The sequence below is a fragment of the Petaurus breviceps genome, unplaced genomic scaffold (assembly GCF_028583685.1).
Source record: "Petaurus breviceps papuanus isolate PSGF00001 unplaced genomic scaffold, PetGlider_PUasm1.0 90849, whole genome shotgun sequence".
Lineage (NCBI taxonomy): Eukaryota > Metazoa > Chordata > Mammalia > Diprotodontia > Petauridae > Petaurus > Petaurus breviceps.
In genome coordinates, this window is record NW_027187361.1 from 11,972,198 (window position 1) to 11,995,863 (window position 23,666).

Sequence of the window (23,666 nt, forward strand, 5' to 3'; positions counted from 1 at the left end):
AAACATTTAAATAAGAGACAAAATGAGGATGAATTCAAATTACATGATAATTTACACATGAGTTAGTGTTATGTGGTAATGATAATCTACACTAATGTTTTAGTTGGTTTTGGCATTTTTGTTTTGTTTTGTTTTATTTCCAGTCTTTCTCAAGGTTTGAAATACTTTAAAATGTTTTTTTATCCCAACTTCTTAAGCTGAAATCTTAAAAACCAATAAGCTGTAGGATGCAATTTGTGCATTTTAGCTCTATGGTGACGGTTGGTAGAGTGAGATTTTAACAGGATTTGGAAAATTCTGCATCCATTCTATATTACATAAAGTTTTATTTATTAATAAACACTTGCAACAAAACATTCCCTTTTCCAATTCCCCCAAAACAGCATGTAGGCAAAGGTAGTAGGTGGTAGTTGGATCAGATTTGGTCTATCTTAGAATTTAAGATATTATAGAGTTTAACTCTTCAACTGTACCAAACCAAGGAGTAAGCTCTTTACCATTATTATCAATGTTGCTGAGCATACCTGCAATGAACAACTAAGTACCTCTTTAGTTTTCCTTCAGAAACTGATGCCATAAACATTATGTTAATTAATCAGAGAATGATTAAGCACAACTGGAGTGTCAGGCACCACGCTGAGTCCTAGAGATATAAAGAAAAGAAAAGAAACAATCCCCACCCTGAAGGAGCTTGCATTCTATTGGTGGAAATCACTCATTCATATAAACATTTCAACATAATTGCGGAGGTTAAAACATTTAAAAATTCACATGTGATGCTACAAAATTATCACATTGAAGGAAGCAGAATCTTGATAGGAATTAAATCTGAGTGTTTATGACAAGTTGAAAAGTTAGAAGTTATAATAACTCAAAATAGTCTATATATTTATCTTTAATTTTTAAAAAATCCTAAGAAGAATGGAACAATAAGCTTTCAAAATCATTACTCTAGGGATTTTGTTTTTAGCACTTTGCATTTCTAAGCTCAATTTAATAATTCCATTTAGTTTTCTCCTAATAACCATGCCTTAATAGTCACAGAAATATCAGCCGACAGTGCAGTATCCAGGTTTTCCTATCAATTTTGGAAATAAGCAACTCAATTTCACTCGTAATCAAGGCATACAGTTGAAATAAAAAGCTCTTATCATTTGTGCTGGTGACTTTCCCTACAAAAATATTATTGGAATGATCTACCTTCTTTATGTTCTCATTGTCACCAAATGTGTATGGATTGGGGAACTCTATAGTTGTCCGCCTAAAACTGTGCCAGTCTGGCATCATGACACAAACAGTAGACTTAAATCATTTATATATTATTATAAAATGTTTTCTAAGAACTATGAACAGAATACAAGTTCTCATTTCCATGTTAAATAATATAGTCATTGGATCAGATTTCTTTTTCTTAAACCATCATTATACTTCAGGTAAATATCTTTACATCACTATACAAAGAAATTGGGAATTCTCACTTGAGTGAATCAGATGTTTTAGGAGAAGGAAATTATTTTTAATACATTGGTGGGTCCTCATTACACACAAAGGCACAAATCTGTCTAACATACATGATAAATATTCATTCCCATTTTATTCTGCTTCATGTGAAAGTCATTGCAGATTCCTGCCTCTTTCAGACATTCTCTGGCTCTGCAAAGGAAGATTGTGAAGAAAATGTCATTCTCTGGAATGCCCAACATGGAAATAATTTACCTAGATTTCAGCAAAGCATTTGACAATTTAAACATGTAGATAAATAGAAATGATACTCATTTAGGTGAATTTGAAGCTTGTGGAATGACTAAACTTCTAAACTAATTACTAGCATAAATATTAACATGGCAAAAGGTCTCTTTGTCCTAGGGATCTGTCCTTGGTTCATGGTGTCATAGATCATTGTTTTTACCACTTTGCATTTATAAGCTCAATTTAATAATTCCATTTAGTTTTCTCCTAATAACTTCAGAAGGCATCTTGTCCAACCTTTTCATTTTAACCCAGTGGGAACTGCAGTCCATAATGGGGCCCGTTTTCAAGGTCAAATGAGTAATGAGTAGCAAAACCCAGATTCAGCCTTAGGACCTCTGAGTATAAATCCAGCACATTTTTAGCTATTTAACAACTCTTTCCAATAATTTTAGGGAAGGCACAAATGGTACATTCATCAAATTTTTAGGTGACACAAAGTTAGAAGGGATAACTAATATGTTAGAGAACAGATTGAGGATCCAAAAATACTTAAACATGCCAGAAATCTGGGTTAATTTTAGTAAGATGAGCATACAATCAAAATACCGCACAAGTTCAAAAAGTCAACTTCAGAGACATAAAATGAGGGAGTCTGGGATCAATATCACTTAATCTGCAAAAGAGCTAGAACTTTTAATTGACTACAAGTTCAATATTAGTCAATAGTCCAGTGGGGTGGCCCCAAAAGCTAATGACATCTTAGACTGCATTATAAAAAGTAGAATGTCCAGAAAAAGAGAAGTGATAACTGTCCTCATCAGAAAATATCTGGAATAATACATTGAGTTCTAGATGCCATATTTTAGGAAGGATTGTAAATAGCTTGAGACTTTCCAGAGGAGGGTAGCCAAGATGATGAGAGCCTTCAGAGTTTACTACATGAGGATCAGTTGAACTTGGATATGTTTAGCCTGGAGAAGACAAACCCTAGTGGAAATATGATAGCTGTCTTCAAGCTGACACGAGAGGCAGAGTGGCATCCCAACGCTGTACTTCAGTAACCCAAGCAAGCTGCCCCACTGGGAACCCAACTGGTCAGTTCTAGTTGGGCAATTCAGCTCCTCCTCTCCCCTCCCTTCCCTTCCCCTCTCCCTTCTTCATCATGCCATTACCTAAGGGACTCTGCCCAAAGGAAGGTAAATTTTGATGAATGAAGTCTACCTAGATATCTTGGGGTTTACTGGCCAGTTTTCTTTCTTAAAGACCATACCTGAATCCCAATTCGCTCTTGCTCTCATTGATTGGTCAACAATAGGTCCCTGCCCAAGGACCACTTAATGGTTATTTTTTGGACCCTGTTAGCTCAGAGTGAACATAAATAGTAATTGTTTCTCTTTTGGCCAGCAACAACCCTGAGGGTCTCTCACTGCCAGTTTGATTTCTTTTTCTTGATTAAAGAAGTCATTTTTTGGCTCACTTATTAAACATCCCTAATCACTGAAAGGGCACTGTCTCAGACAAATGAGAACTCAAAAAGATCTTATCTTAAAAAGTCCAAGTTCTGGGACTGCTAGGTGGCACAGTGAATGGAGCTCTGGCCCTGAAGTCAGGAGGACCTGAGTTCAAATCTAGCCTCAGACGCTTAACATAAAACTAGCCGTGTAACCTTGGACAAATCACTGAACCCCAATTACCCTACCTTCCCCCTCCAAAAAGCAAAAAAAAAAAAAGTCCAAGTTCTCCCACTGCATCCTGGGCCATTTCCAGTTGTCCTGATCTGTATCTGGACCCAGATGACTCTGGAGGAAAAGATGAGGCTGGTAACTTTGCACAGACCTCCCTCACTTAAATCTAATTCATTTGTAAGTCATGGCATCATCTTCCTAATGTCATGTTTCTCTTTGAGAACGAAGGACAAGTCACACAACTGCAACTTTAATAACCTTGGGCAAGTCATATACTTTGGACTCAGTTTCATCATCTGAAAAATGAAGAGATTGGACTAAGTGATCTCTAAGTTTCCCTTTGCATGTCAACTTTTAATCATAAGATTTTAAGTATTTGAAGGGTCAATATGTGGAAGAAATATTAGAATTTTTTTGCTTGGCCCCAGAGAGCAGAACTAGTTGCAATGGTAAGAAATTGCAAAGGGGAAATATTTGGGCTTGAGGCAAGGGGGGAAAACAATAATTGACAAATTAGAGTTAGCCAAAAATTGTATGCTTTGAGAAGTACTACATTCCCCCTTTGAATAGTAAATAATAACAGCTAACGTTTATATTGTGCTTTAAGTTTTGCAAAATGCTTTAAATGTTCTCACAACAGTCCTAGGTGTAGGTCCTATTATTACCCCCATCTTGAAGATGAGGAAACTGAGGCAGATAGAGACTAAGTTACTTGCCTAAAGTTATATGGCTGGTGAGTATCTGAGGCTAGGTTTGAACTCAGGTCTTCCTGATTCCAGGTCCAGTGCTCTATCCCCTTTGTCAGCTAGCTGCTGTAGCATATTTGTCAGTAAAAAACTAGATGACCACTCGTTATGGATGTTTTAGAGAAGCTTTCTTATATAGGAAGGTGTTAGATTGCATTTATAAAGAGGGTTTCTATGTTGGGAGTTCCCTGAACTGGTTAAATCACAGGTCTGGATCCCCTTTCCCCCCAAAAGCAGAAATCAAATAAGGATGATGGACAGTTGTTAGATATTAGAAGCCCCTGTCAACTGGAGAGTAATCTAAAATAAAGCTAAAACCTATCTATAATGTCATAATTTGTCTTTCATAAATTTATTTAGGAAAATTTGCAAGAAGAGTTCTGACTTTATTGAGACATGACATTGCAGTCTTGCTCAACTGCCAGCAGAGGGAGACCGTCTTGCAATTTACAGAAGACTGAGGCCAAGACTAAAAAATTCCAATTTATAGCCTCAAAATGTGACATCTGATCACTGTTTTTGCTCTGAACACAATTCTTATATCTTCACACAGGAAAATAAAGATAAGATCTATAACATCCCAGGATAAGGCCTATGTTTAAATTTTTAATTAATATTGCTGGGATAAAGCACTACTTCTTCCTTTCTGATCTATGTTTTAGAGTTGTCTTTATGGATTTCAAATAATTAAATATGAATATTGTAGCCCAGTAACTGTACCTACTGAATGAATCAAAGCCATTCACAGTGCAGCTCCTGCTAGGTGCCTTAGTCGGTCTGCTAAACTACACAGCAGAAAGCTTCTATTTCTTTTGTGATTTTTTTAAATAAAAAATTTCATGCTTTAATGCACTTTTTAAAAATGCATTACAAATGAATGAAAGAAACTCACAGAAAAAAGAGTTAAGAAGGAAATAGCAAACCATTTCTGTATCTTTGCCAATAAAACTCCAAATGGGATCATCAAGAGTCAGACATGACTCAATGACTGTCCTAATGGGGAGGCAGCATGATAGGGAGTCTTGGAGGCAGAAGACCTAGGGTTTCAGAAGACCCCTATTCACCACTTACTATCAGCCAACTGGTCAATAGTCAGTCAATAAAATTTATTAAGGTTCTTGTATGTGTCAGTCACTGTGCTAAATGCTGGGGACACAAAGGAAAACAAAAGGCAGTCTCTGCTCTCAGAGAGCTCACAAATTAATGGGAGAGACAAGGCACAAATTATTCTGTATGAAAAGCTACACACATAATAAATTGGAAATAATCAACGGAGGGAAGACGCTAGAATGAAAGGGGATCGGAAGCTTAGCCTTTATCTGGGACTTAGAGAAGGGCAGGGGAGTCTTGAGGAAGAGATAAAGAAGGACAGAATTTCAGGTTTAGGGGACAGAGAGTTAAAAAAAAAAAGCCAGAAGTAAGAGATGGAGTATCTTGAGTAAGGCACAGCGAGAAGTCAAGTGTCACTGAATCACGGAGTACAGGAAGGAGGGGTGAGTTGTAAGGTTTAAGAGAACTTGAAAGGTGAGTGGGGCTCAAGTTATAAAGGGCTTTGAACAAAAGAGATAGGATTTCCTATTTGATCCTAGAAGAAATAGGGAGCCACTGGATTATATTGAGATGACATAGGGGATGGAGCATGGGCTTGGAATCAAGAAGACTCAAAATCCATCCTCGGACACTTAGTAACTGTGTGACCCTGGGCAAGTCACTTAACCCTGTTTGCCTCAGTTTCCTCATCTGTAAAGTGAGCTGGAGAAGGAAATAGCAAACCATTTCCGTATCTTTGCCAATAAAACTCCAAATGGGGTCATCAAGTGTCAGACATGATTCAAACAACTGAACAAATGAGTAGATGGGTAGATGGATCTTAGGAAAATCACTTTGGTAGCTAAGTTTTGTATCTATAGAATCTGAGGATTGAACTAGATCACTTCTAAGATTCCATCTTTAGAACTATGTTCTAGGTTAGGTCAGTATTTCAAAACTACTTAGTAGTAAAAAAATAATTTTATGGATGAGAAAAGCATATCTAAATTTAAAGATTAAAGATTCTAATTATCTTTCATTGAATTGCACACTTTATTCTACTTTTCCTCCTTCAATTCTGGACCTAGTAATATGTCTATGGTATGTCTGTGGACCAAGAGGTTCCTTGCCAGGCTAAGCACAAAGTGGTAAAATTTAAGGCCACAGAAACTTTTAAAGATCATCCATTGAGTAATAGGGAGTTTGTGAACTGCACCACTGGAAATCAGAGATCCAACCAGTGCTGAAAAGAGTCAGGAAGACCTGTGTTCCTGCCCTGCCTTTAATGCTGACCAAAGCTGGTGTTGCAGAAGCCAGTCGCATAACCCTCTCTTGACTCCAGCCTTTTTTCTCCTTCCTCTGCTCCAACCACTGACCTCTCTTGGCTTTCTTTAAGTCCCACCTAAAACCCAGCCTCCATGAAGGCGTCCCTGACACCTTTTAATCCCAGTGCTTTCTCTCCTTTAAACACGTCCTATTTATCCCAAATTGTCTCCCCCTTCAGATTGCAAGCTCTTTGAGGCAGGGACTCTTTGGCCTCTTTTTAGCACAGTGCCTGACATTGAATATCTTTTACGTCTTCAACAAATTTTGATATGTACTTTGTAAATATACTTACCCATAATTTTGTGACTTTAACTCTGAACCCCATTTTCCCTTTGAATAATAATAACAGAAGTATTTGTATCATACTTTAAAATTTGCCAAGTATTTGCCCTGAATTATCTCATCTGATCCCCATAATAACTCTGGAAGAACAGTAGGCAATATTATTTACATTGTACATTTTAGGAAACTGACCCCTCTAGGGGGCTAGATTATGAAGGGCTTTGAATTCCAAACAGAGCATTTTGTATTTATTCCTGAAGGCAACAAGAAGTCACTGGAGTTTATTGGGGGGGGGGAGAGGGAATGGAAAGTGACATGATCAGATAGTTTAGGAAAATCACTTTAGTGGGTGCATAAAAATGGACTGAAGTGAGAAGGGACTTGAGGCAAGCAGACCCATCAGCAGGCTCTTGTGATGATCCAGGGATGAGGTGATGAAATCCTGCACTAGAGTAGGGGCAGTGACAGAGGAAAGAAGCGGCAATTTTGAGTGGTGTTGCAAAGGTGAAAGGCCTTGGCAGCAGATTGGATCTGGGATGTGAGAGATAGTGGGAAATCTAGGGGGACTCCTGGGCTGTGAGCCTGAGAGCCTGGGAACCCAGTGCTGCCCTTTGCTGTGGTCTGTCCTTCATTCTCAGAGAGGACCATGACCTCAGGAAGGTGATGCTATGACTTGCACATGAGTTGGATTTTAGTGAGGGAGGGCTGTGTAAGGTCACCAGCCTCACTTTCTCCTCCAGAGCCATCTGGGTCTGTGACAAAATATAGATCAGAACAATTGGAGATGGTCCCCAGGTGCAGGCTTAAAAGGCCACTGCGCCAGTTGTCCAGATCTATATCTGGCCACTGGGCCCAGATGGTTCTGGAGGAGAAAGTGAGGCTGGTGACTTTGCACAGCCCTCCCTCACTTAAGTCCAAGTCATTTGCAAGTCATGGCATCACCTTCCTGAGGTCATGGTCCTCTTAGAGAATGAAGGACAAATAACATCTGTGTTGCCCTTTACCAGAACTGGGTAAATAGGAGGGGGTGGGAAATTGTTTAGGGAAAAAGACAGTGGATTCTGTTTTGGACATGTTGGGTTTAAAATATCTTTTGAACACTGAGTTAGAGAAGTCTGAAAGATAGTAGGAGGGCAGAAGAGAGATTGGGGCTGGAGAGATAAATCTGTGAGTCATAGGCTTTGAGATCATAATTAAATGCATGGGAGCTAATGTCACCAAATGAAGCATTAGAGAGGGAGAAAAGAAGAGGACCCAGGACAGAATACTTAAGGACACTTATGTTAGAGGGTATGCTCAGAGGAGGATCCAGCAAAGGAGACAGAGAAGGAATGGTCAGATAGGTGGGAGGAAAACCAGGAGGGAGCGATGTCCCAAAATCCTAAGGAAAAGAGAGTGTCAAGGAGGAAAGAGTTATCAACAGCATCAAAGGCTACAAAGCGGTCCAAGAGATTGAGGTTGAGAAGAGGGCACTGAATTTGGCAATCAGGAGAACATTAGCAACTCTTTGGGGAGAGCAGTTTTGGTGGAAGGATAGTTAGAAGCCACATTTCAGGGGGTCACGAAGAGAATGAGAGAAGAGAAATTGGGGTGCCTATTGCAGACAGCCTTTACAAGGGGTTTAGTTACAAAGGGCAGAAGAAAATAGGACAATAGTGAGCAGGAATGGAAGGACCAAGTGAGGACTTTGGGGGGATAGGAGAGACATGGGAATGCTTTTAGGCAATGGGAAAGGAGCCAATAAAGAGGGAGAGGAGAGTGTGGATGACTGTTGGAGGAGATGGGATGGAATGGGATTTCTTAAACAAGTAGAGGGGTTAGCCTTGGTAAGGGGTACGGCCACTTCAAGTGAATGAGTGGCGAAGAAGGAGAGAGTGGCAGAAGGCATATGTGTGGTAGGACATGAAGAAGAGGGGAGTAGGGGGAGCTTATGGAAAATGGCCCCTTTTAAAAAAAAATTGGAGGCACATTCCTTTGCTGAGGGAGTTGGGAGAGAGGTAGTCATGGGAGGCTTGAGCAAGGATGAAAAGGTTTGGAAGAGCCACTGTGGACGGAGGGATAGTGAGCTGACTGGGGAGGCATAGAAGGACTGCCTGGAAGCAGTGAGGGCCAAGTGTAACGGTACATCGGTAAAATCTGGTGTGAAGCTCACCATTTGTTCGGCAGCAGTTCCTCCTCCGGTTGTAAGCAAAATAACTGGTTGCTGCCCCAACAAGTGACACCACAACCACAGAAACAATGGGGGAAACAATTCTAGCTATTGAATCACCTGTGATAAAGAAGAGATGGAAATGCTCTCGTTATTCATAAATGCCATTCCAGCTACTCGTGTGTCACTAAAAAGAACAAAACATAATGACAAAAATCTACTTTAAAATACTCATGGAAAACTTCGGGGGATTAATAGGGAAAACACCTAAAGCCCTATTGTCCTGGCTTGGCCTGTTGAAAGCCCTTCTATTCTTCTATTTGATATATTTTTCTCTCCTACAAGATTTCAGAGGACTTTGCAGGGAATAGAGAGACATCAAGTAGGATCTTAGGCTAACCTTTCCAACCCTCTGTTTCCTCACTTATGGCAGAAGTAAGGACAGAGTGCATTCCAAGCACGAGCATGGGGAATACAAAAGAAAGGAGACAGGAAATGAAGTGTCACGTGAGGAGCTTTAAAAAGACTTGATTGACCGGAATCATAGAATGAAGGAAGAGGAGTATTGTCAACCAAGGTTAGAAAAATAGGTTGGGAACAAGAGATGCAAGGAGGTAAAAGCTAACAGGTGATTTTATATTTTATCCTCAAGACAATAGGAAACCGAATTAATTGAATAGAGGAGTCACATGGTCATATCTGTGCTTAAGGAAAATTTCTTTGGCACTGGTGCACAGGGTGGACTCAAGGGATAGATATCATTCTCCCTTCATTATAATAAACCTGCATTGCTATTCCAAAACTCTGTGACAGTTTCTTCCCCTTGTACAATAGAAATGAATCCAGTCGTTTTTCATTTACCATGTGCGTTTCCATAATCCGAGTACCCTCCTCCACCTAGAAGAGGGAAAAAAATGTGAGTAAAAAAAGAACTCTAGGCAAAAAATATAAATTGCAGTTAAAAAACACCCAAAATACTATGACGTGACTGAAGACAACACAAAAATTTGAAAATGTAGAGTTAATTAGTTATAGACAAAACAATGAAGAGTGAATACATTCTACCACAGGGCCTGCAAAAAAGCCTTCGTTTCAGAGGTGTGCTGGGGCCAGCTCAGACTGTCTCATGAGATCCAAATGCTAAATTTTCAGTGTAAGCATTTTCCCTCAGAAATTGGCAAAGGCTACAAATCAGGGCTTGATTTGTTGTTTTGCTGAATGTCTAGACTTAAAAAAGTGATGGAGAAAAATGTTAATGATTCAGATTAAACTTGTTTTGAGCAATTTTTTGGGAGAGTTAGTTGTTAAACATTTACCAGCACATCTCTTTTTTCAAAAGAGTTGATTTACCATAAGTATTTCCATAATGAGAATTGGGTTTATATCGCCCTCCTCCTGTAGGAGAGAAAAATATTCTATTAAATTGAAAGAGTGTGTGACTTTGCAACCAACCCTTCTCTTGCTCATGCAGCATGCACAGCCCCAAGCAACCTGATGTCAAAGCTGAAAAAAATCAATACATTTTCATTCCCAAAGCAAGTAATCAATTTCACATAACAAAACGGTAAAATATCAGCAATCATACCCTCAGGTAGAGCTTAGAAACCACTGAAAAAGCTGTATATGGTTTATTTTGGTTTGGTTTAATTAAAGAAAAATGAGAAAAATACCGTTGTCCGAGTTGTGTTAAATGGTTTAATTAGGAGGGAAAATGCAATACCTAAGACTGGGAATTTCATTCAGAGAGTTATTTATTTATAACACTTCTTTATATCAATTCTTTTAAGAAAAATTCAAGATAAGGAAGAAAATTTGTGACTAATACTTAAAAATCCTGATAACAATCATAAAAAATGAAAATAGTTGGAGGGATATGTGAAGCTAGACACACTGATACATTGTTGGTGGATTTGTCCACTTGTTCTAGGATATAAATAGGAATTATGCAACACTAAAAGTCATTGACTTATTCCTATATTTTGACCTAGAAATATAAGAATATTCTTTTGTGTATAAATCCCAAGAAAGTTAAATAAAAAGATTCTGTATGTACCAAAATATTCATAGTAATATCTTTTGTGATAGCAAAGAACTTCAAACAGTTGGAAAATCAACAAATTATGATATATGAATAAAACAGAACTTTATTTTGCCTTAAGAAATTATAAATGTGAAGAATTCAAAGAACCATGGGAAAGCTTGTATTAACAGATGTAGAGCAAAGTAAACAGAATCAGAGGAACAATATACACAATGACCATAGCAAAGTAAATGAAAACCACACTGAAAAACATCCAAATGTTGTTAAATTTTAATGGCAGATGGAGATGATGAAATATACCTTGCTGTTCTCCAGAGACAGGAATGTGGATTGGGAATGTGGGAATGTGCTGTATTTTTGTCCTATTTAGGGGCGATCTATAGGTTTTACTTAAGTTTTTTTCTTTATTGCAAGAAAGTTCCATTATTAATGGAGTGAATCATTATTAATTGGAAATCAGTCATGATTTAAAAGCAAACACATCAATAAAACTAGCTGTCTCAGACACAAGGGGATTATTATTTTTTAATTACCTCATACAATCAAATTGCTAAGTAGCACAGTGCTGAAGAAATGTCATTAGATTTAGAGTCAGAAGACCTAGATTCCAACCTTGGCTCCACTACTTAAGACCTGTGTGGCCTTGGACAATTTACTTAAACCCCCAGAGTTTCATTTTCCTCATCTGGAAAAGGAAGGTTTTAGACAATATGACTTCGAAGGTCCCTTCAAGTTTTAATATGATTTTAATTTTATATTTATTAATTTTAATTTAATAAGTTTAAATATATGATCTTACAAGAGTGTCCTAGGACCCTGGCCACTAAAAGTTAGCCTCAAGAAAACTAGAGCTAGAACAAATGAGCTATTATTTCTGTTCCTTTCTTTCCTGTCTCCTTAGCATGAGCATATCCTTTTTTCAGTTATTGTTTGGTCTTGGAGGAACATGAAGGGAAAAGGGAATTCTCCTCCTCGTCTTTAGGGATGAGGGGAAACAGCCAAGACTAGTAATCTAAAACAAGTTTGGTCACTTCCCAGATTGAAGAGTGTTTTTGCCAAGAACAGTTGAGTCACCAATTTATTCCAGCCTTTGGGATTTAAGTTTTTAATCTTAGTCATAGTCTTAGGGTTGGTCCTGTTTACCTTGCTCATGTATATTACAGAAGGGTGGAAATCCTTAACAAATGATCTGTGACTGGGAAATGAGTGGCTCCTGTTTTGACAGCAGAGCTAGAATTTAAAAAAAGACATTTTCCCAGAAAGATGTTCCCAGTAGAAGTTCTATAAAGTCATATTTGTTCACAAGCAAGGCAAAACTGATAAATAATGGAATAGTCTGGTAACAATCCTTTTCTGGTTCTCAGGACAATAGCACACCTCATAAGTTTGGGTCATGCTAAGCAGCCAGATAATTCTATTCTTTTAAGAAATAGTATTTTATTTTTTTCCAATTATATGTAAAGACAAATTCCAACATTTTTTTCCATTTTGAGTTCCAAATGTTTCTCCCTTCTTCCCCTACTCCCTCCTTAAAATAGTAAGCATTTTGATATAGGTTGTACATGTGCAATCATGTAAAACATATTTCCATATTAGTCATGTTATGAAAGAAAAAAAGACCAAAAGCAAAACACCACACAAAAAAATAAAGCGAAAATAATTTGCCTCACTCTGCATCCAGAATCAAATGGTTCTTTCTCTGGGTATGAATAGCATTTTCCATCATGAAGGACAAGTCTCTTCTCAAGAATATATACCATGTATCTATAATTATGTACAACATTTTGGGAAAGCTTAGTAGAAAATAATCACCGGCCAATTAGAAAACTTACAAGACGAATTAATTCATTTTTAAATGACAAACATAAATATTTCAAAGAAGGCAGGGGTTGGGGATTAACACCTCCTAGCAAGCCGTGCATAGAAATCATGATCTAGAGGGAAATATCAAATGGCCCATCAAGAAGAGAAGCCAGAAAAGCTTTCTTTTCTGGACCACGAGGGTTTTGGACTACAAGGTCCTGGAATGCCCTGTGGTCTATAGCAGAGGATTAAATATTTTCTTCCCTCAAAATTTCAATAAAGGCCTTATTGAATTATATTTTAACCACTTGAGTATACCAAAGATCTCTGAACTTACTAATTCTAATAGTTTTGTGTTGGTAAAGAATTTTTTGTTTCTATCTTATCTAAATTTAATTGTAAAATCTGTGACCCATGGTGCTACAGCCTCATGGTAAGCCAAAGAAAAAAAGCTCAGAGTGCAGATGTGAATGGGGGAGGAATCAACAGAGAGAGCAAACACAAAACAACGGCCCCTCAGACATGCAATGTAAACCCATTCCCTGATGGGAAAAGCTCATACACAACTGGAAATCTTTTTGTAAAAAAAGTTCCTTTCTCGAAAATTACGCATTTACCATGGTTATTGTAACCGGAGTTATAGCCCCCTCCTCCTGCAGGAAACAAAAAGTACCAAATTAATGAAAGTTTACTCAGATGAAGCCCAGAATTTCCAGCCAAAAAACCTTTCCTAAGTGAGGGACATGCCAGCTAATAAGCTAAGCTTGCTGAATCAACAAAGCCCACGAGTCTTTAAGATCATCCCAAAAGAGAAGCAAAGATAATTAACTGCCAGAGACAGAAGAGCAAAGCTAAGGGAACTCAAACTCAGTGGATGGCCCTGCAGAAAGAGTTAGTAGTTTGTAAGGGACAGGTCACTTCAGCTGTTGAGCCCTACAAAAGCATTGTTTCATCCCAGCTTTCCCAAGCCATACTTTTACCATGAGTGTTGCCAAAATCATTGGAATATCCACCTCCTCCTGCAGGAAAGAAAATTGGGGTAAACACTTGAAGCAGAAATACATGATGACATTTAAAGAAGCATTGCGAGACTCACCGAATCAGCAGGTCACCTAATTCACAGTTTTATATAATTTCAAATTTATAAATTTGGAGGCTTTGATGTTAAATTTGACTTATATTTTTAAATGCTTTAAAAATCTTTAAAACAGAAATATCTGTCATTTAAGTACATTTGATTTTTGAACAAAATATTTTTTACAGAGAGGAAACTGCCCCCAAATAAAAGCTAAGGATTATCTTTTCTAAAGCAACATCTAGGATATGATTTTGTACTCCCCCCAAAAATGTTATTTATTTTCAATGTGATAAAATCTCAGGATTATTTAAATGAGAAAGTACCACACATTTAAAAATAAGATTCTGAATGTTAAATATTTTATTTTGTCTAACAATAAAAGTACCATTCACATCATTCCTGTTCTTTATTTTATTATACATTGAATTTTTTTACTATGAATTTTAATTTGTCCAGGTGGTAGTGAAAAATGTGTAACATCGTTATTCAGAAGGAACCAAAAGTTTAAAAATTATTGTTTCCAAAATCCCTGTTGTGTCACTGACTTTACCCAGTTTAAGAGCTCCTTCATATGTCATATATGAAGTAGATAGATAGACACTAAACCACAAAGCACCGGAATTTAAACCTCTGTACCATCATCATTGTCATTGTCATCGTTCTTAAACATTTGTTAATTGTCCAACACGCACTGAGTAATAATAGCTAGCATTTACACAGTGCCTTAAGGTTTGCAAAATGCGAAATAAATACTATTTTAATTTATCCTCACAACAATCCTGGGAAGTAGGTCTTATTATTATATACATTTTACAGATAAGGAAACTTGAAGAAGAAGTTAAGTGACTTGATAGCAAATGTCTGAGATTGAATTTGAACTTGGGTCTTCCTGACTCTAGGCTCAGTTCTCTATCCATTGGTCCATCTAGTTTGCCCTAAATAAAATTCTATTCATTATTAAAGGGAATCATTCTGATTAGATCGTCAATATTGCATCTCCAGCTTCCTTTCAGATATCTCCACCTGGATGTCCAGTAGACATCTTAAACACAATATGTGCAAAACTTAACTCACATTTCCTCCTAAATCTTCTGACCCTCCCAAATTTTCCTATTTTTTCTGAAGACATCATCTTCCTCTAGTCCCCCAAACTGAGATCTCAACTCCTTACCACCTCCCATACTCCCCTCACCCCTCCCAATAGCTAATCGGTTGCCAAGGCATGTCAATTTCACTTTTGCAATATCTTGAATACGTCCCTTCTCTCCTCTGATACTGCCACATCCTGGTGTAGCCTTCATCACTTCACCCCAAATAGCCTGCTAGTTGGTCTACCTGATCTGTGTCTCCCCATTCCATTCCATCCTCCATTCAGCTGCAAAATGATATTCCTGAAACACAGGTGTGACTGTATCACCCCACTGGCTCCCTATCACCTTCAGGATCAAATATAAAATCCTGTCTTTGGTGTTCAAAACCTTCATAATGTTCTCACCCACCACCACCTTACCTTTCTAGTCTTCTTATACCCCATTACCTGTGTATCTTATTTCCCAGATGCATGTAAAACAACTGTGTTTTTAAAACTTTGAGTTCCAGATAAAATGCCTCTTTCTATAGGAAGCTTTTCCTAATCCATCTCAATTCCAGCACCTTCCCTCTTTTAATTATTTCCTACTTATCTTGTATATAGCAATTTGCTTATTGTCTTCCTCCTGCAGACCGTGAATCCTTAAAAGCAGAGACTATCATTTGTCTCTCTTTGTATCTCTAGAACTTAACACAGTGCCTGACATATATTAGGCACTTCACAAATGCTTATTGACTGACTGAATGCAATGTAAACAATGCACCATCTGTCATCATACCTGCTGGAGGTCTAGGTCTGGGTGGGGAGCGTCCATCATTCAAATCTAAATCATTAATGTTACCTGTTGATGTAAAGCAAAATACATAAATATGTAATTTTAATATTATAAACATATATTAATAATAAATATGTAGTAATTATGTATTCAATAATGAATATGTAATACAAAATATGTTAAATTATCTTTTTTCATAAAACAATCAAAAATTGAAATGATCAATTTTATTTTATTTTTTTTTTTACTATTTCTGAAGTAATAACAAGGTATAGTGTTACATGGACATACTCATTCACATCTTTAAATATGTATTGGGCCCCTCTCTGAATCTTTTCCTTTCTAGGATATGCATTCCCTCATATGGTCTTCCTATGATATTGTTTTCAGGCTTTTCACTATTTTGGTTGCCTTCTGCCTTCATTCTATCAATTCCCTTCTTAAAATGCAGCATTTAGAAATAAGTATGATATACTACTTGTAATTTTATGGGCTATAATGGGACTTCTCTCCCTTAGTCTGTGTACTTTAGTGCTGTGTATGCAGCTGAAGTTTCTATTAACCTTTTTTGACAGTCACACTATGACTTTCACTAAGCTTGCAGCCAACTAAATGTCTGTAATGGCAAGCAAAGAAGTACTTAGCACCTTGTTTCAGCTGTTTAATTATTTAGCACCTCACCTTTGAGCCTTGCCTATCATTACATCAAATCTTTGTTAGAAAACAGAACTTGTGAAACCCACAGTTTGAGAAACTTGCTGATGCAACAGGAAGGGGCAGAACAGGGAGGAGCTAATGACCAGACACAAGGAGAAGCCCAAGCTGGGAGAGAGCAGAACTGAGAAGAAAACACTTGTGGTGGCAGAGTTGAGAAGGAGGAAACTTGTGGTATCCCAGCACTCTGTTTGTTTGTCCTGTCTGTGTTGATTTTTGTAGCAGCTGGGTAGATTCAGGTAAGAGCTGGACCCATGGAAGAGGAACCATGGAATTTGGGACCCAGCCTCGAGGCAAGATGAAAAGACCTCTCCTTGGGTACTTAATGCTGACTGAGAAGATCGTGATTTACTGTGGTCTAGAGGTAGGAGAACTCTGTACTCTGTACCTCTTAAGGATGATAGAGTTAAGGATAATTGGAAACTAATCTCCAGTCAAGAAGAAAGAAGACTTTTTGACTGTGAGATTAAGACATTGTGATTTAGGGGTGGAGAATTTTGACCTTTGTACTTTGTGTCCCTTAAGGAGGCTTGCTCCTTAAGGACGATTGAGTTAAGGACTTACTGGATGATATCTTTTGTTTAAAACTATGTGGCCATTTTGGTGAAAAGTATGTGGCCATTTTGGTGATAAGTTGTTATGTTATAAGATTGTGAATGCTGTATTTTGATTTCTGTGAATGTTTGCTTTAGTTTGCAGCTGAATAAATAGAAAGGTCACTATACTATGTGATCAGAACCTTAAAAAGCTGTTCACAGAAGCAGTCCCCTGGAAAGCTACTTGTACTTGGCTTAACAATGCCTTTCACATTTTTAAGAGTAATTTGTGGGATCAGATGGAGCTGCCAGGTAGTATAGCTAGAGTACTAGACCCAGAGTCAGAAAGACTGAGTTCAAATCTAACCTCAGACACTTGCTAAGTGTGACCCTGGGCAAATCATTCAATCCCTGTCTGCATAAAACTGGAGAAGGAAATGGCAAAACACTCCAGTATCTTTGCCAAGAAAACCCCATGGAGATCCATAGGGTAACAGAGTCAGTTATGACTGAATGAACTATAGAATCAGAACCCTCTGCATTATCCTACACTCATTGTACCTGAGGAGAGAAGGATCACTATGGTAGAAGTTCCTGACACTGTCCAACACTGGCTTAGGTCCTAGTCAATAAATACAGGTTTCCATTCCTTCCAGTGCAGGCAATGCCTAGCCTTGGCTGTCACTGTGTGTGGCCCACCATCACCATCCTTAAAATCCGTTTCTTCTCAGTCCCATGGGTTCTAAACCCATTCCAATTGTATTTCTCAACACCTACATCACCAGCTCTCCTGAATTTCCACATAAATGTGTCACTGGCTTCTCAAATTCTTCATGTCCAAAGTGGAATTCCTTATCTCTCTTTAACTTCTCTCCTCAAAACCTTTCTATTTTTAACAAGAGCCCATTCCCCCAGCTTTCTATTTCTTTGCCCGAGTCCTTAGTTTACTGTGCAAGTTTAAAATGCCTGAAGCAGATAAATTTCTTTTTTTTTCTTCTTAGACATCTGATCAATAGCCTTCATCTCTTTTCTCTGTTCTGGTGTTTATGCTTTATTGGAAGGCACTAGGACTTATCTCTAACCAGACAAATAGTCTCTCTCAGGTCAGAGTTCAATGCAGTTCCCTAAGTCCTTACTTACCCTAGTATAAGCATCTCACTCATTCTTCTAAATCTCCCATAATCAGGCTCCCCACCCCCACCCAGTTCTGTCACTTGTATAAGCTGAATTAACCATTTTCATGAGCCTTCAGTCGGCCCCCAGGGCGGCCCCCATAGCTTCGGTGCACTGCTATTCCTCCCTTTTTAGGCAGACTCCACAGCACACTAGCGTTTTTTTGAGTGTGATAGGAGAGGAGAGAGAGGGTTGGTGGGGAACATCAGTAGTATGTCAGAACTCCTATCCCAAGACCTCTCCTCTTTTTACTCCTCTCTCTCTTTTCTTTTTTTTTTTTAAGCAATCGGGGTTAAGCAATTTGCTCAGGGTTACACGGCCAGTTATTTCTGGGTGTGGTGCTGAGTATCTGAGCCCAGACTTGATCCAGGTCATCCCGACACTGGAGCTGGTGCTCTCACTCGCTGAGCCACCTGGCCGCCCTTAAGCAATTGGGGTTAAGTAACTTGCTCAAGGTTACATGGCCAGGTGTTTCTGGGTGGGTGCTGAGTGTCTGAGCCCAGGATTCGATCTCCAGGTCTTCTCAACACTGGAGCCGGTGCTCTCACTCGCTGTGCTACCTGGCTGCCCCGATTCCTCTCTTTTCTTATTATTAGGAGACACTTTGTTTTTCAGAGTTAAGGCCCAGCAAGCAATCTGTGTCCTGAGTTTAGCATAATAACAATCCTTTTTGCTTAACCTCTGGATGCATTACCCTGCTGCAGCAAAATCACAGAATTGGCTCAAACCAGCCCAGGTGGTCCCCTGAGCTCAGACAAGCACCTGCAGGAACCATGTTCTAATCATAGCCTTGCTATGAATAGACTTTTTGCCTATACTGCAAACTTACCTACTTGTTTCTGTTACACCTCACTACTTGGTTCTTTGTCTAGACACAAATATAAAAATCAAACCTCACTGCCTTCTGCTCTCCAAACGTTTTTTATCATGAAGTCCTGTAATTGTTGTCCTTTCCTGATGGGTTGCTGAAAGCTAGGGTAAGATTTACCCCAATGGCACCTGCAAAGCTGCTCCTACAGGTGCCTAAGTTGAAGCTGGGTTATCAGTGCTCTGAGATACACACATCCAACTCAGATGGAGAAAGATGGGAGCTTGCACAGAGGGGAAAGTGAGTGAGAGTCAGGTTCTAAGGGTAAAGTTGACAAGATCCCTGATTGGCCTCCACAGGGAGAGTGTGATATGATCTATTCCTGTTTTAACCATGTTTAGTTGACCCATCTTGTTTATTCAAATAGAATTAATCTATATAGGGCATATATTTCCTTTATTTTTAGGTTTGAGTATTGGAGAAAGTTGCAGAGAAAAAAAACTATTCTGTCATTTTATTCGTCACACAATCTCTCCAAACTTTTGTTTCTTAAATTATTATAATTATTCTCAACCAGGTTAAAATTTCAAATAGCTCACTGGAAAAAAATACTAAACCATTTCTGAAATGCAATAAATATAATATCTAACATATTCAATTTCTATAATTCTTACCTCCAGGATTGTCATAGATTCCAGGTTGAGGACGATAGGGTGGATTAGGGTTGGGGTAAATACCTGTTGAAAGATCAATACCAAAGTTTTAGGAAAAAAAAGTGTGCTTCAAATATTTACAGAATACAAATCCAGAATATCAAAATATAATAATTTGGGGATTTTGTTTCAAAGTTGTTGCTTAAAGAATGCCCAGTTAAAAAAACCATTTAACTGGAGCCTAAAGTTTGGGGTTGTTTTTTTTTTAATTTTCATTTTTATTTCTGAAGGCTCTAAGTCTAATTTTCATGGCAAGGAGATAGTGTAATTGCCTACAATTAATGTGACAGATGCTACCAGCATGAAAGATTTGAACAACTGCTTTAGGGTTATTATAAGTGACAGAATAATTTACAAAGACTAATTTGAGTCTCCTTTTCCTCCCCACTCTACCCCCCATAAGGTTAACTGAAGTGGGTGAAAATTCAAAATTCCCAAAGTATATAAACTGTTCAGCAATAAACACCTGCTTCTACTGCTTGGGTAAACTTTATTTTTGGCAACCTTCTACTCAGGACTATCCCAGTATTCCTGCAGAATGATTTCTTCCCATTTTTTATTTTATTTTGTTTTGTTTTTTATTGGTAGTTAGAAAACATAAACTAACTTGGATCTGGGAGAAAGCAGCTTAAACCATATATTCATTTTTCTGACAATGTGATTTAAGAAAAAAAAAAGAAAGATCATTACAACATTTCAATGATTCATGATTTCATTCATTTGGGTTCCTCCTTTACCCCCATATAGATGGCAGATTTGATAGCTAATCTTTGGGAGTCCTTTTGGCTCAAAATACCATTAATCAATCTGTGGGCAACCTGATAAACTGCCACTGGTAATCTATGTGACCTTGGGAGAGACACTTAATCCTTCTGCCTCAGTTTCTTCAACCATAAAATGAAAGGTTTTTTTTAATTAAATGGCTTCTAGGGGCTTTTCTAGTTCTAAATCAATGATTATTTTTATTATCTGTGATTTTTATCATGAGGGACTCTCCCTTTAAAAAAGGAGACAACAAGATCAGGATTGAAAAACTCCCTGACTTAATTGGTATATCCTAGAGGGCTACCTGATAGCACAAGAGTTTAAGTGATTTGTTCATAGTCATCCTACTAATAAAGATCTACCTACTTCACAAAGCTGTTATAAGGATCAAATGAAAGGATATTTGTAAAGTGCTTATTACCTGAGACTTAGTAGGTGCTGAACAAACGTTTGTCCCTTCTGTTCCCTTAAAGGTCAGAAGTATGATTTGAACCCAGTTCTTTCTGACTCCCAAAATGTGAAGACCCTACATAATGTAGCACCCTCTGGGCTGTTCTTCCAACTTGTCACTGGCATTCACAGTCTAGGGCCCTGATGGGTGGCTGCTATCTCAGGTCCTAGGGGGTAAATCTATGGAGTCACCTTTTTAATATTCTAGGTCAATGGTGTCAAATTCAAATAGAAACAGATCCCTTCTGGCCACATCTTGATTTAAAAAAAAAACACAAATTTGCATCACTATTTCTATGTTGCATTGTATTTTTTTTTATTAATTTTGTTAACCATTTCCCAATTTTATTCTGGCTCAAGCTGTACTAGGGAGTTTTGAGAGCCATATATTTGACCCCTCTGTGTGTAGATTACAAGTCTTCTACAATGTTCCTCCCATTAACAATCCGCCAGTGGTCTCAATGATCTCTTAGCAAAGGTATTTACTCAAATGGCATTGCAAGAACAGTAGTTCCAAAACCTTATTTTCCATAAAACTGGAGTCCTCTCTCCCAAAAATACACTCAGTGTCCATAGGAAGGGTGAGCTCAAAGGGTGTTCAATGGCACAAGGCAAACGTGTAGGAAAGGTGTGTGACAAAGACAACTCTAAATCCCTGTAAATTCAGGGTCTAGGAACCTTTTCTCTCTTTGTAGAATTCTCTTTCTATCTCTTCCTCTTTATAGACTCACTCTTAATTGTCAGAGGTCACTCTTATTTTGAAGCTGCTGCCTGATGTTTTGCATCTTTTTTTAGAATGTATCTCTGTATGTCTCCTGTTGATCTAACAGCTCCCCTTCAAAATTACAGGACTGATTTCAGCAAAGTAGAGGGTGGGGTTAGGGGTCAGGGTTAAGGAGAAGAGACAATGTTCTTGTTTTCTGCTGCTGGATTTAGAGTCAGGAAGACCTGAGTTCACATCTTGCCTCATACACTTATTATTGGTATGACTCTGGACAAGTCACTAAAATTCAGCCTCAGTTTACTAACCTACAAATTCTTACCTAGCTTTTAATCATTGAATGGGTATTGCCTCAGCAAACTGAGACCTAGGAAAGACCTTAATTGAGAAAAGCCAAGGTCACCTAGTGCATGGGCCATTGCCAATTGTCTTAACTTTTGTCTTGCTACTGGTAGCAGATGATTGCTTGAAAGAGTGAGGCTGATAGCTTTGTGGAGCTCTCGACTTCACTTAAATCCAATTCACAGCCAAGTCAACACAGTCCCTAGTTGCTATAAAACACCTAGTGAATATTCTCTAGAACCAGAGAAAAGGATAATTAGAGAAAATAGAGTGGGGTTGAGATCAGGAGACTTCTAAGTCTCTAGGTCTTCACATTCTTGATGACCCTAAATTTTGTGTGTCAATAGATTTTGCTTTATTTCCCCCTAATTCCTAGTAAAACTTTATAATACTGAGGGTTGGTCAGTGACAGCTGGTAAGAAGAAATAAGTCGATTTTTCCATTTTAGCAAAAAAAAATAGCAATATCAGGAAAGCAAAAGAAGGAAATTTTGTTCCAAGTAGAATATTGTTCTATTAGACAGACAGATTGCCATACAACTACTGCATATTTTCTAGAATCAGAGAAAAGAGTGAGTGGCACTGGGATTGGGGTGGGGTCACCCACTAAAGGAATATCTTTTGCAGCTGTTCCTATATCCTTTCTTCATAAGGGAATCTTGCAGGTATCCCTCAAATTCATTCCATGTAGTATATCACCTAGTCTGCTGACTCCTAAGGGATTCTCTGGCTAAATCAATGTAATAAGGATCTAATTACTGCCTCGTATGCCTAACTGTCCTTGGCAATATTGTCATTGTTGATTGACAGTTCACTACTGTCTATCTATCTGGAAGGAGAAGTTTATAATCATGCATTCCCTCCTATTATCTAGCACCAGCTTTAGTTTACTCAGGCTTAATCAGAGTCCTTGGGAGTAGGAACAGTCATCGGTTACATACTAGACTGTTGTCCTTAAAAAGCTTTGAACATTCTAGGTCAAAACATGTGATCTCAAAATCTGATAGGAAGCTTGGAATGAGGAGGTTTTGCCTCACCACCACACCTCCAACCCTGCCCAAACACCATAGGAGAACTGAGGATTGAGGGGGCAAGGATGTAGGGAATATGCACCCAGGTCTATCACTCGACCAGAAATACTAGAGATTTCATAGCTATGAAACATGGAGGACTATTGTTTCCTTTCCCCCCTGTTCTGTCAGATCCAGCTGTGGCCCCCTTGCAGCCCTAGCTCTCTCTGGCTCTTCTTGCGGCCATTTCAGAGTTCCCAACAGTATCTTCAGGTTTGGTGCTGATGTTGCTGTTTGTCCTTTCTTGAAGAGGACATCACATCAGGAAGATGGCGCCATGACTTTACAACGAATTGGATTTGAGTGAGGGAAGGCAATGTAAAGTCACCAGTCTCACTTTCTCCTCCAGAGCCATCTGGGTCCGGTGGTAAGATACAGATCAGGACAACTGAAGATGGCCCCCTATCTGGTGCTAAGACAATATAAGCCACAATGTTTCCTTTCTTTTTTATTTTTTTAAAGCAATCGGGGTTAAGTAACTTGCTCAAGGTTACACGGCCAGTTGTTTCTGGGTGAGTGCTGAGTGTCTGAGCCTGGATTCGATCCCCAGGTCATCCCGACACTGGAGCCGGTGCTCTTACTCGCTGAGCCACCTGGCCGCCCCCAGTGTTTCCTTTCTTTATACTATTCTTCTTTTGGAGGTAATAGGCCGTACAACCTTCTGTGACATAAGCCAACC

General features: G+C 38.5%; 1 protein-coding gene across 8 annotated transcripts in view; it reads right to left on the reverse strand.

Annotated features, from left to right (window-relative positions):
* Positions 1–306: 306 nt before the first annotated feature.
* XG (Xg glycoprotein (Xg blood group)) overlaps positions 307–23,666 on the reverse strand; it is a 55,444-nt gene continuing 32,084 nt past the window's right edge. Inside the window, exons 4-11 of one of the 8 annotated variants that reach the window (XM_069072859.1) lie at positions 19,602–19,664; positions 15,700–15,762; positions 13,728–13,772; positions 13,371–13,406; positions 10,260–10,304; positions 9,771–9,806; positions 8,913–9,029; positions 307–1,653 (exon numbers count right to left, since the gene is read on the reverse strand). In XM_069072859.1, the coding sequence (XP_068928960.1) occupies positions 1,637–1,653; positions 8,913–9,029; positions 9,771–9,806; positions 10,260–10,304; positions 13,371–13,406; positions 13,728–13,772; positions 15,700–15,762; positions 19,602–19,664 (422 nt within the window). In that variant the 3' untranslated portion in view covers positions 307–1,636. The remainder of the gene's footprint in view (positions 1,654–8,912; positions 9,030–9,770; positions 9,807–10,259; positions 10,305–13,370; positions 13,407–13,727; positions 13,773–15,699; positions 15,763–19,601; positions 19,665–23,666) is intronic. The other 7 variants (XM_069072860.1, XM_069072861.1, XM_069072863.1 and 4 more) reach the window with 7 other exon arrangements.